General features: G+C 44.0%; 1 protein-coding gene across 3 annotated transcripts in view; it reads right to left on the reverse strand.

The window, feature by feature from the left end:
• Window positions 1–4,663: 4,663 nt before the first annotated feature.
• otud7a (OTU deubiquitinase 7A) overlaps window positions 4,664–12,972 on the reverse strand; it is a 39,886-nt gene continuing 31,577 nt past the window's right edge. For all 3 annotated transcript variants that reach the window (XM_069708649.1, XM_069708647.1, XM_069708648.1), the window contains 3 exons: window positions 9,768–9,882; window positions 8,995–9,079; window positions 4,664–8,547 (listed from right to left, as the gene is read on the reverse strand). In XM_069708649.1, coding sequence (XP_069564750.1) covers window positions 6,988–8,547; window positions 8,995–9,079; window positions 9,768–9,882 — 1,760 coding nt within the window. In that variant the 3' untranslated portion in view covers window positions 4,664–6,987. The remainder of the gene's footprint in view (window positions 8,548–8,994; window positions 9,080–9,767; window positions 9,883–12,972) is intronic.

The following is a 12,972-nucleotide window of genomic DNA, read 5'->3' on the forward strand; positions in this document are numbered from 1 at the left end:
TTGTAGTATTGTAAATATTGAAGTGGGCTTTTAGAATTACTGCACAGAACTGCAGAAAGGAGTGGAGTTTTTCGACAGTCTTTTCTCACAAGCCGGCAATGTGCTTCAGTATTATTCTTGCAACAGGAAGTACACCTTGTTCCCTCATTTCACCCATGCAAATATTTATAGTAACTGCTGGGGTATCAACAATGGGTGGGGCACCAAATGCTGGGGACTCCTTCCTTCTTTATTGTATTTCAGGTCAAATAGACTGACAAACCGTGTGAAGCTTCCTGCACAGACACAGTGCACTTGCAGCATCAGAAGAATGGGTGGTTCACTCCAAGCTGCAGCCTCCCCCACTGTAAAGTGTTCTTTTAACTCTACACAACACAAAAAGCAAAGTTCCTCTCTCCCATCTGCATTTACTGTTCTGCAAAATCACTGCCAATGTCTCTTCATCCCTCTCTTAAGCCAAGTTTATCCACCAACACGAGTAAAGATCACAGGCGTGGCCTTTCCTGCTCGTAGTGAATCGTGCGATGCGGAGTCGAAACGGGAAGAAAGAGAAAGAACGCAGGCATTCAAATTCTTGATGAGGAGTGTGGTGTTCTCTCTGCTCAAGCTGTACACCTCCTGTCTTCAGGCAGGTTGGAGCTACCAGCACACCACGCTGCACGAACAGACAAGCTGCCACCCCTGGCACCACCACACAATGGCGGGACATCACAGCCGGCATGTTCCCAGAGCTTGTTTTCCATTGCCTATTTGTGAGGCAACATGAGGGACTCCTGCAAAGTAGATTTTATATTTAACTCACGGTTGTTGTTTTTTTTATTGTCTTGTGCTTCCAATGTTGGCAGGAAAATATTGTCAAGGAAAACTGAGCTCCTAAAAACACAAATCCTGCAGCTTTCCTTGGCATAACGGTGGAAGTTCAAGTCATGCAACAGTAGAGGTTTAACAGAGTCCCTCTGCAGACCACCGACTGACTTAATTCACACATATCTCGCTGTATTACAAGAAAGATCTTGGCTTTGCTGGTTTTGTGTAATGCACGTATTCTCCCTGGCTCCCACGTCTTTTAGTTTAGTTTTTATTCTAAAAATGACACATTTGTGATGACACTGTGTTAGTGAGTTATATTGCTGCAGATGCAGGGCAAAGTACAGACAGTTATATGAGCAGAGGGAGTACATCTCTGCTTGTATCACTGCAGACAGGATGTGGGGGTGGAGGAGGTGGTTTCAGTTTGACTGATTAATCTTCAGTCACACCTTTTCTTTATATTATCAGCTCCTGAGCACCCAGCTTCCAGGTGAAATTCTATACGCAGCACAAACTTCGGTATTTACAGTTTGGTGAGAACCTCGACTGTAAGTTATTTTCAGTGCATTATCTCAGTGAAAGGACGGGACAATGTGTGAGAGAAGGAAGACAAAGATGAGGGGGTGGTTGGGAGGTGCAACCTGCCGCTGATTGGTGCGCCAAACCAAGACACACTCAAAAGTCTCGAGCGTGGGAGGCTTCATGGGCTGGAGAGGGTCTTTGCTCCTCCGAGGTGTGTGGGCATCGTCGACTTTGAGAATCGGGGGAATTACTCCACAGAAAGGGAGGAAGAGACGTGGTCAGCAGTGGTCCTAATCGCACAGAGGCCTGTGTGTGTGTGCGTGTGTGTCCTCCTCCATGCCAAGCCCCAGAAGGCAGGCTGAAGGGCCATGTGATGCCACCCACTCTCAAGTGCAGTGCACGGCGGGGCTGGCGCTAGATCTTGCGGAACGGGTGGGATGAGCTCAGATATTGGAGGCTGGCACTGGCTGAGAACAAGGCTTAGCTATGGGAGGTGGGTGGGAGGGTGGGGATGGGGGGGTTGGCATACCACTCACTGCAGCAGAGGCATCAAAGGCAGCAACCCTGCTTAAAACAGAACTGCGAATTCTGTCAGGTAGAGTGTCTTCCAATCTTGTTGAGGAGCACGGTGCAGAGAGGATTTAAATATTCAGTTTATATACCCATGGATATGCGCATTTGTCCCACATTTTAATTTCATCATCATAATGTGACAACTATTTACCATAAAATCAATATTTATGAAGTATTATGTTACGTTAAGGCCTCTAATGGGTTTCTAATTATGTGAAGGAGGAGACAGATGCATCTCAACATAATATGCTTCATGGTGTTTTTAGTATGAATATCGTTTCGACACGAGTTGAATGATTTTGACAACATGGAGGCTGTGCTGAGCTCTTTGAGAGGAAAAGAGCACTGCCAAAGTACTGCTGTGTGCCTGATAGAGCTCTTTGTTGCTTTGAAAAGCAAAGGGAGGTCCCTCATGCAAATTCAAAAGGAAATTCTGAGAAAAAGGACACCCAAGAAAGAAGACAATGCACTCTGTCTCATGCAGTGCTTGCATACTTGCATAAGGAGGGTAATACAAGAGCTCAGGATACAGAAAGTGGCCCGCATGTGCTACATTGTGACTAACATTAGGCATCACGTGGAGATGTAATTTATCTTCAAAACTTAACAAGTCATTTCACATTATTAGCAGCCATGGTCCAGAACCGAGGGGCAAAAGCTGGAGACGTCACGAGACTATACGCTCAGAAGTATGCAGTCAATCCCACACATGACAGGCTGCTGCCCACAGAGCAGCCCTCTCCACACTCTCACTCCAACTACAGCCTGCTGCGACTGTACGGACTGAGCACACAAAAAGCAAAGGCCATCTCCACTACATACTCATGATTTGTTGATTTAAAAATAACAACTTTTTTTTCTCTGCTCGCTGTTTAAAAACATGCGGGTCATACGTGTTGCTTTGAGCTAAATGCTAACATCAGCATTCTTCAATTTTCATATGAAGTGGTATGCTTTTTTTGTTGTTGTTGTTGCAGGTTTTCACTTTTTCAACCTAAGTGGTTGATTGGTTGACTCTTTGGACAAAATAAACAGTAGACTTGCATCATAGGTGTCTGTGTGAAATCAGTGATTATAATTGGTCACAGCTTTTAATGCACTAGAATTAAACCTTCATTATGGAGCTATTCTCATGAGCAGCTCCGGTTCCCTGCATTTAAAAGATTAAATTAAGCTGTAATTAACTTCATCCCTACTCTGCTATAATGACAAACACATCTCTCTGAATATCCCAAGTCACTTTTGTGGGGTGTTCGATGTCATTTCTCTTACTATGTGACTTATGCTTACATGCAGAAAGCACTTACCTGATTCAACCATTGCAGGCAGGAGGCGATACTTCCAGTAAATGCACCAGCAGATTTTTCAGTAGCTCTTTGCAGGCCTGCTCTGCCGCTTGGTGTTAGTCCTCTTGCCAATGTAAGAGTGTCTCTGGAGGAATAAGGCAGAGTTACAGCTCTCTGCATGGAATGCCGCCCTACTTGGCAGTTCATCGGGAATCTCAACTGCAACCCCAGAGCAATTTTAGTGGGTAATTTGACTCATTCAAAAAGCCAACCAAAGATTAATTAGCTTTTTCCTGCAAATATGTCCTAGTTCAAAAATTCAGAGAGGCTGCCAATATGCATTGTTGGAAATGTAGGATCCAGCTAGTTTTGGAGTTTGACCTGTATTAGTCACCAAAAATCTGGATATTTCGGCCTCCAATGCCTCTGTTTTGACCATCATTTTAAAATGCAGAAGTAAGCAAGTAGTTTAGTATCACAGTTCCATAAAATTGGGAAACTTGCTAAATAGAGACAAAAAAAACAAAAACAAAAATCAGTGCAGCAGAGACTTATGTATCCAAACTTTTGGTCCCTATAATACAACTCAATATTATATTTTATTAGACTGTACCTATCAGTCAAATTTCCATCCCCAGCTCCTAAAATACTAGGTAAAAAGTTCATTTTTCCCACACTAGAAGATAATTGGGCCGCTCCGATAATCGCACACATCTTCCAGATTTGAGACTGGTCTGGACCGACTATCTGCCCAAATGATCCTGTAGTGTCAGGGGTTTATAGCATCATCCTAAATTTGCTAACCATATCTGAGTCCATCTAATTTCATCTTTGATATGTACAATTTGAGATCCTGTAGTGTGAAAGGAACAGCGAGGGAATATTGAGCAGAAAAGCCATAGCCAATGAGAGCAGCCGACCGGTAAGTGTCACCAACCGCACATGAGCACAGTAACATTAATACGGAACAACATCTTTATAGCCGTGGAAGGTCAGAGACTGGATACAAATTACTACGTTTCAAAGGATTACACGTTTCTCTTTCCCCTCCACCTGTTTACAAATGACTAATATTAACAGTAGCTAGCAAATTGCCCCCTTTGAGACTAGCAATAAATCTTCACCTCCAGCTCTCCTTCAACAGGTAGAAGGCTGATTCTGTCCTCTCAACCATGACTTATTCCGCAGGTCCGTAGGTTTTTCCTCCTATTTTATTTTTCAGAGCAAAATATAGTACACACAGATACGAACAGCTGACGACAGTGGCCCGCCTCCATGTTTGTTATGCTTGTAAGTCACGTTTGATCTCGCGAATTTATGTGAAATTTCAAGATCATGGAATTGACGCGCTGAAATCGTTGTGTGGTCCGGCATCTTGACTGAATCAACTGGTGTGTGATCTTTCTTGATTAAAAGATAAAAAATGTCGATAAATCTGTAATTTTATCTGACATCGCTCACGTTTTAAAAAAAAATCAGGTTACATGTGAAACATTTGTGCAGCAGGCTGTAGTCAAGTTAACCCTGATTAAATTATTTTGTCAGACTTGAAACACCTCCAGAGCTATAAGACACGATATGACTGTTTACACAGACTGAGTAATGCTCTCCGTTACAAATAAACTGACATTCATGTGTAAAATTGGTGGAGTGCCCTGTTAAATTGTCACACGCAAGTCTCAAATGATAGCAATCAATAGCATTATTGAAATCTAGTTTTAGTCTGCAGCTCTACCTGCTTATGGATGCTGATTTACACAGCCTCACAAACCCCCGAACAGCTCAAATGACAAGCATCAGTGTTTGTTGTATAAAGCACCACAACCATAACGCATCTTGATTAGTTTTGAAACACTAATAAAGTAGTTCAAATATTATTAAAAAGAAAAGATTAAAGCAAACAGGTAGCAAAAAAGTGTATTGTAGTGCATGTAGAGCAGATTCTTATAAAATAATTTCAAACTCTCAGAACACATCACTGGTTAAAAATATTCCTAAACCTTAAAATGTAATTTATATCCTCTGAATTTCTCCTGATTAATCTTTGGGACAAAACAAAAATAACACAGACACACCATATTTGTAACAATAAACTATTTTTTTTTCCATATTTACATCTGTACCTAATGTGCAAATTAATAATTTAAAGAAGTGTAAAACTCTTAAAGGAATACAAAATCATATCTTACAGTCCTAACATGGTGAGAGTCCATGAACTAGTCACATAGAAACAAAGAGGAGCAACACTGCAGTGTGTACAGGAGAGAGACAGAAGCAAACTGAGGGAGCAGTGGACATCCTTGGCCAGGACACACTTAGTTAAGGACAGCATGGTACATTATCCAAGCATCACCAGAACAAACAGCAACACAAACACTGCGTCTTTACAGTAGTCATGTTGAATGAGCAGAAAGCACTTGGAGGCCTGGGGTTTCAAAAACCCACTGATTGGTTAAAGCACTGATGATCACAAAGGCTTGAGGTGCTCATAGCAGCAGGTGCTTCTTTTAACGGCCTCTAGATATGGAAGAAGAACAATCTCACACTGGACCGGTGACACATCTATACTGCAGGTCACCACATAGTGCTAATAGCATGATTGCACATCGTGTTGTGTGTGTGTGTGTGTGTGTGTGTGTGTGTGTGTGTGTGTGTGTGTGTGTGTGTGTGTGTGTGTGTGTGTGTGTGTGTGTGTGTGTGTGTGTGTGTGTGTGTGTGTGGGTTTGGGGGTGGGGGGGGACACACACATAATAACACTTCAGACAAATACACATCTGCCTGCTCTCACTACCCGCAGTTCTTCTCATCTAACACATTTACCGAGTAGTTAACAGGCAACTCAGAGAAACACACCATAAACACTGCATATTTGAGGAGCAATTCATCCTATGCACATTGTTCGGTGTTTGGCACAAAAAACATTTTGAAAATTTGAATTGCAATTTTTTGTTGTTGAAAGAAGCCAGTTTGGCAGTGCTTGTGGACTTTGGGCGGTCGACTACGGGCAAAAAAGTGAAATGATATCTTGCACAATATTTTGAGTCCAATTCTGACACGGCAAACCCTTGCACCAAGATAAGAACAAAGGTACACTTAACAAATGAGAGTATTACATTTTGTCCTAATCCAACATTACAATCTATAATGCTTACACATTTTAATTCTTGTAATTCAAATTGGTTTACAAAAGCACACTGTGACAATCTTTTACAATTTACAAGACACAGTTAACCTACAGTAACTATATTATTGGTGCATAGACAAAATTGGGAGAGTGTGTAGCAAAAATCACCAATTTATTGCTTTAAAGTCTAATATTAATCCCCCATTAAATTTCTTTTGATTGCAAAACAACTACAAATTTTCCACAGAGATTTTTGAAGATCCAAGCAGAGGTATTGCATTCAAACTGATTAAAGAGCTAAAATGTTCCTTCCTGATGAGATGCAAATCTTTTGTACTTTGAAAAATAAAGAACTTTCCTTCACATACAGAAAGTTACATCACAGAGAGATGACTTTTACTCTAAAACAAGTAAAAGACTAAATTAATTGAGACAGAAGTAAAACAAAACAACAATATCTGGCCAAAGCTGCTCACTGTTTCAAGTTCTGCTTCCCCCATCATAAAGTAATAATCTTTACTAACAAGGGAAGGGTGACAGGAATACACGAGCATTCTTCAACAAAATAGGAAAAGTTTGCCATCATGTAATTTTAAATGCAGAGTGCAGATGGTGTTGTTCCCTCAAGTCTCCTGTGGCCTTGTTGACAAGTGGCTGAAGTAGCGGTGATGGCTATACAGGCCTCTGCACTTTGCTCTCCCTCTCCCTGCGTTTCATCTCCTCTCTGTAGCAGTAGGAGCAGTAGTTGTCTGTTTCTGGCCTACCATAGAAGGAGCAGTTCTCCCTCTTGCAGCGGCGCTGCTGAAAGCAGTACAAAGGGCTTCCAGAGCTCCGCCCTTTGGTTTTGTCTTGGTTGAGCCAGGTGTGAGACGAGTTGTCCTCATCAGCAAACTCCAGGCAGTCCTGAATGTCTCCCGCATCGAATCCATTGGTGTAGGTGTGGGACTTGTGTTCGCCAGGCATGTTGTAGGACAGGGTCTCTATGGTATTAACAGTGCGGACCCCTGACAGGCGAGCAGGGCTGTAACTCTGGGAGGAGAGTGTGCGGTTCTGCTGGGGGTAGGTGGCGCATGTCTTTAGAGTGCCTACCACAGGCTTATAGGGGTCATCCTGGAAGATGGAGGATTGCATGTTGACATCTTGTAAGTGAATCACACTGTGCCTCTGGATGGGCGGTGTATGGCTGTAGTGGGCAGACACAGGAACGGGCCCAGGTCTCTTAGCACCAATGATGGGGGAAGAGTAAGGCGCAGGGGCTGGGGCCGGGTGAGTGGCATGGTGCGAGGCTGTTGGCGGGGTGAGAGGAGGGACTGGGACAGAGACAAGAGGGACTGCAGGAGTGGGACTGTTTCTGCCCTGCATCTTGAGACCCAGCGGGGGCTGTGAGTGGTTGTAGGTATGGGTGTGGTGGGGCAGGATGGGAGAGCAGCTCTCCGGCGGTGAGCTGTCTGATCTCTCCCTCTGGAAGACACTCTCATGCTCAGGCTTCTTCACGGCCACCTCATTAGTGGCAGGGGGCTTCTTTTCGGGCTCCTTCCTCTTTTGCTCCTGCTCCTGGCTGAAGCGCTCCTGGGCGTTTGTCAAGTAGTAGTTGATCATCTCCTCATGGAACTGGTGTCGATGGCTGGTGAGCAGGAGTCCTGCAAAAATGAACTTGCGCTCCCCCTGCATGGCAGCCCGCAGGATGTTGAGGCTGAGCTTGACATCGGTGCTGTATTTCCAGTTGTCCAGGGTCTTGTCCCCTGAGACTCTCCCTACACTGTCCTGTCTCTCCGTGGGGGAAGAGCTGGAGGGTCTGTCTGTAGGGGAGGGACTAGTGGCCTTTTCAGATGAGGTGGAGCTGGCTGACTGGCCCGACTCCTCCTTGCTTCCCTTGGTTGTCTTAGATTCCTTCTTCTTTGTCTTTTCCCCTCCGTTCTCCCCACTACGCCCTGAGCCAGAGTTAGATTTGTTCATTTTGCCGTGCACGAGGCCACCCAGGCCTCCCATGTTCTTCTTCAGCTTGATTCCCAGGGTTTTGCTGAAACTACCGAGTTTGTTGGCTACAGAATCAGCCCGGCTTTTGTCTTTGTCTTTGCGCTGCTTGTCTTTGTCCTTCTCCTTGCTGGGCTTGCCAGTGTTGATGTTAGAGTTGCTGCCGACAGACTCGCGGTCAGAGTCCATGGACTCAGCCAGGGACTGGACATCCTCACCTGCAGAGGCTGTGGGAGACTCTGGCTGAGCCAGGGGAGCCTGTGCAAAGACACACACACACACACACACACACACACACACACACACACACACACACACACACACACACACACACACACACACACACACACACACACACACACACACACACACACACACACAGAAGAAAACACGGAATGTAATACAACATTTTGATTGAAGGTATAGTTCAAAATTCAAATCTGGTTTAGTAGCAGAGACATTTACAGGATTGCCAATGTATTCCAGACAAATTTTTGAAAAAAAGATTTTTAAAAAATAACTTAATTGCCTGGGAATTTTGATGAATCATAACCAGTACAGACATAAATGGTTGAGATTATTGCATTCTGACAGTAAATAAAACTGATTGATTGGACTCTGGTGTTTCAAAAACATCGGGAATGGGGGAGTCTCTCCAGAGCTAAATTAACCATGACAAACAAGACACGTGTGAGAATTAGTTACCCTTGTTTCCGATGGAATTCGGATCCACGTTACATTCATGTAGTTGTGCAGCAGGTTGAGTTTGGCCTCCAGAGACAAGATGAGACTGCAGAAAAACATGTATCCATGATTAAGAACAAGCCGTGCTGTAACACAGCTAACATTTGACAAATGCTTTTTACAAAAAGTCTGCAGCATCTACTACGTGGGTGTTCCTTATTTTTAGAAGTTACAGCATTTGACAACTCTTTAAACCAACTTTGATCAACAGGCATTAAACTTGTTGCATTTCACCATCAAAATGTAGAAGTAGAACCCCTGCAGAAACAATGCCTGCACTGCACGGAGGGCAATACACGTAAAGAGGTGGTATTAGGAAGTGATTTGAGCAACTTCTCAGGGTATATCTGGCACTGTTCATATTGCAGCTTGTTCAAGGATAAGCCAGCCCCCTGACTGGCAGGAATGTGAAACAGAACCCCTTACATAAACTCTTTGATAAACTCTGAGAGGGTGTTGCTGCTTTGGTGAGGCCATTCTTGGGAAACCCTATGGATGACTGACGTGACTCACAATTTGTTCTCTCTGTGCTCACTCTTTGAAGTGACCTGAGTGCGGAGCCCATAATCAGAGTTGAATCCCCCACACAGAGCCTTGTGGGTGGACTGAGAGAACTGCCATGGCCTGCAGTGCATTTTCGACTCTCTCACCCTTTGTGAGGCTGCTTTCGTTGTCAGTATCTCCGTGTACTTTGTTGCTAAGCATCACCCTGTGATATACTGTACAGGACTTACTTGGCTAGCTTGGTATTATCATTGTCGTCCCTCCCCCACTCCCAGTCCCTGCCAGGGTCCACGGCAAAATGGAGCGCCAGCAGCTTGTGCTCCGAGTCGGTCAGAGGGATAACAGCTGGAAGAGATGAGATTATCAGAACATTAGTTTGGTCCAGCTTTACCACCGTAGACCAAGTTGCATGCCACCATTTCTCTCATAAGGCCATCACAGAGCTAAAGTGACACCATGATGACACTCTTGAATAATGCCCTGGTAATTATCCCAGATGCCTGTCAGTGTGGGGTAAAGTATACAGGAGGTGTATTCGATCTGTCATTCATTTTTTAGACAGAGAAGTGACCGTGACCAGTGAGTGTCATTCAGGCTGACTCATGCAGACAGAGCAGGGCCTCAGTCAGAGTTGATTGTTTCTCTCATAACACAGACTAGCCTGTTTAGTCTAGTGGAACCAGTCTTTTTATATTTTCCATGAGGAATAAAATTAGCGGAAAAATCTGGTTTATTACAATTTAGGTTTGAGGGCCTCTGGAGCACTTAAGCTTTGTATCATATGATACAGCTGAACCTTCTAAAACATCTACTAAATGAACCACATGGTACAACTCATTACCACAACAACAACAACAAAAATCAAGTGAACTTTCAGTCAAGCATCTGGTCCAAAATGAAGATGTTCTTAAAGTGCAGACATTTGGGCAAACTCTGGTGAGATCGTTTTGCCTGTTTCGTGTCACTGCTCAGATTTACAAGAAACTGAATAGTTCTACAGCTGATCGGGGCTGCATGCTTCGATTTGGTTTAGTAATAGGCTGCAATCAGACACAGCAGTACAGGATAAGAGCGGGAGTGCTGAAGTAATTTCATTCATCCTCGTCTGGCGTGATCACTTAACTTACAAGCAGGAAGAGGTTTTCAACACTAATCACTGGACACAGAACATAAAACAGACATCTACCCCAGGCCTCCTCTCATGGGAAACGTGCCTACAGTGTGTGCACAGTGCGGGCGTGTACACGACGTGTTTTTGTGTGAGTGCGTGGGGTGCCTTTTAAAACACCAGTATAAGTAGGACTAGCTCCGTCCTCACTGGTTCACATGACAGCTCTCCTCAGGCTACCTAGTGTAGGGGCTGTTGTCCACATGACAGCAGAGAGAGGCAGGCTGTTCAGGCTGAGGACATTACAGCCCTCACTGTCAGACCCAGATGGAAGACACAGTCTCCTCCCTGCCTCATCAATTCTTCCACTGCCAATAGGCTGCTCTGCTCTGCAGGCTTCATGGAGACACGGATACTAGCAACAACTACCCCTCCTCTGATGACACTGTAAGGTCAAATCCTCCCTCTGTCCTTATTTGTCGCTCTTTGACTTCCTCTGCTTAGGTGCAATGCACGTGACAAAGAATGCTCAGTGTCAAAACACTGGTGGTACGTGTACTGTTATGGTGCCTGGAGTGCTTGAAACAGAATTAGTCCAGCCACACCCTTGTTAGTACATTTACCATGATCACTTATTTGTGTCTGACACCATTAATCACTAAGCAAACAAAATCCATCAGCATAATAAATGTAATACGAATAGCACTGGTGACAAACTGGCTTGTTCAGAAATCTGTCCTGATATCACATTTGCCATATCTGCAAATTACACCACCTACCTAAAAAAAAAAAAAAAAAAAAAAACCTAGCATGACTAATGCCTGCAGCCACACAGTAAGCAGTAATGAGGACATTGGCATGGCATCACTGTAAACTGAGAGGAAAAAAATGTTTTCTCAAAGAAGAGTCTTTCCTCGAATAGCCTTGCCCAGAAAAAAAATCAGTCATAATCACAAACACACACAGAGGCAGGCAGAAGACAGTGAACCGGCTCCCACTCCGTTCCTACTCGGGTCATGTAGCAGGCAGCGGAGGTCTGTGAGGTGGCGTCCTGGCTCCCACGATGCAGCTGTCCTCCATTCCAACGTGCTGTGTGTGCTGTTGTTCCCGCTTGGGCCCGGTCCAGATTCAGAGATTCAACACTGCCAATTGAGCTCTGGGGGACTAAAGTGTGCTGTAATGTATTTACTATCCCTGTTGGCAGCCTTGTTTTGTTGTCCTTGAATGACCAGTTCCCATAGCTTATGCATGAATGACATCACAGCCTTCTGTGGTATGCATGCTGTGCACTCAGCAACATAGCTGCTAGTCTACCTCTCTTTGCTCAGTGTCTAACTTGATTCAGGGGGGTTGGGGGGGATACAGACAGGGAGAAGGGGTGGAAACTCGGGTGTAACCTGTGAGGAAACAGCTGTTGGAAATTAGGTAGATAACCTTTTAAAGCATTTATTCATCTGAATTGATTGGACATAAACATCTTTGCTTTACCTTGATTTGGTTTGTAAAATGAGAACCTCATACCTTATACTTCCTTTGGAAGACAAAGTCACCTATTACAAGGTCTGATTCACAGCAAGAACATTGAGCCAATGTTTCCTCTGTTCTGAGATTCAAGAACAATTTGTACTGTCTGGAAATCGCACAAATTTGAATTCCTGACTTTGGTCACTCTGCACAGCTGCAGATTTAAAGGGCCCAATTCACCAGAGTAAACAGCAGTCATGCATATAAACAAGCCGGCGCCTCTTTTTCTCAGATTTTAACAGCAGAATCATGGTGGCAATTACAAATTCCCATCGGAAGTAACACATAAAACCGCAACAGATAGAATTTAATGCCGATTGCCATATTGATTTCATTACGCTGACTTTATTGTGAGTAACACACTGGGTGTCTTTAATAGATTGAGATGTGAAACCTGGCTGAATGGTTATGCCACACTGGTTTGTAGGTGGTCTTTGTGTGAAGGATCACCATTTACTTCATTGAAATGGGTGTTAGAAGTTAGACGATAGAATGCCAAAGAAAACCTGGAAGTGTTTTGGTATTAGGACCAGAGCTTGAAATAGCTCTAGAGTTTTCCATTGGGTCAGTTCCTCTAATGTGTTGCTTAACCACAGAAACATAAACAAGCTGATGAAAGACGGTCAGGGGCATCTACTGAGGAGCTAGTCATTATCACACAGCAGGTGAGCAGCGGTGGGCTGTTAGAAAACATACCAATGTGCACAAGTCTTCAGGTTCACCTGACTCACTTACTCAAGAAAAACACTTGACTACTCTTTTGGTATATGCTCAGAAAAAAAAAAAAATCTGGAATAAAAGTT

The sequence above is a fragment of the Brachyistius frenatus genome, unplaced genomic scaffold (assembly GCF_029030835.1).
Source record: "Brachyistius frenatus isolate BFR_SWC_R1_liver_20210118 unplaced genomic scaffold, ASM2903083v1 Contig_77, whole genome shotgun sequence".
NCBI classification, from domain to species: Eukaryota; Metazoa; Chordata; class Actinopteri; family Embiotocidae; genus Brachyistius; species Brachyistius frenatus.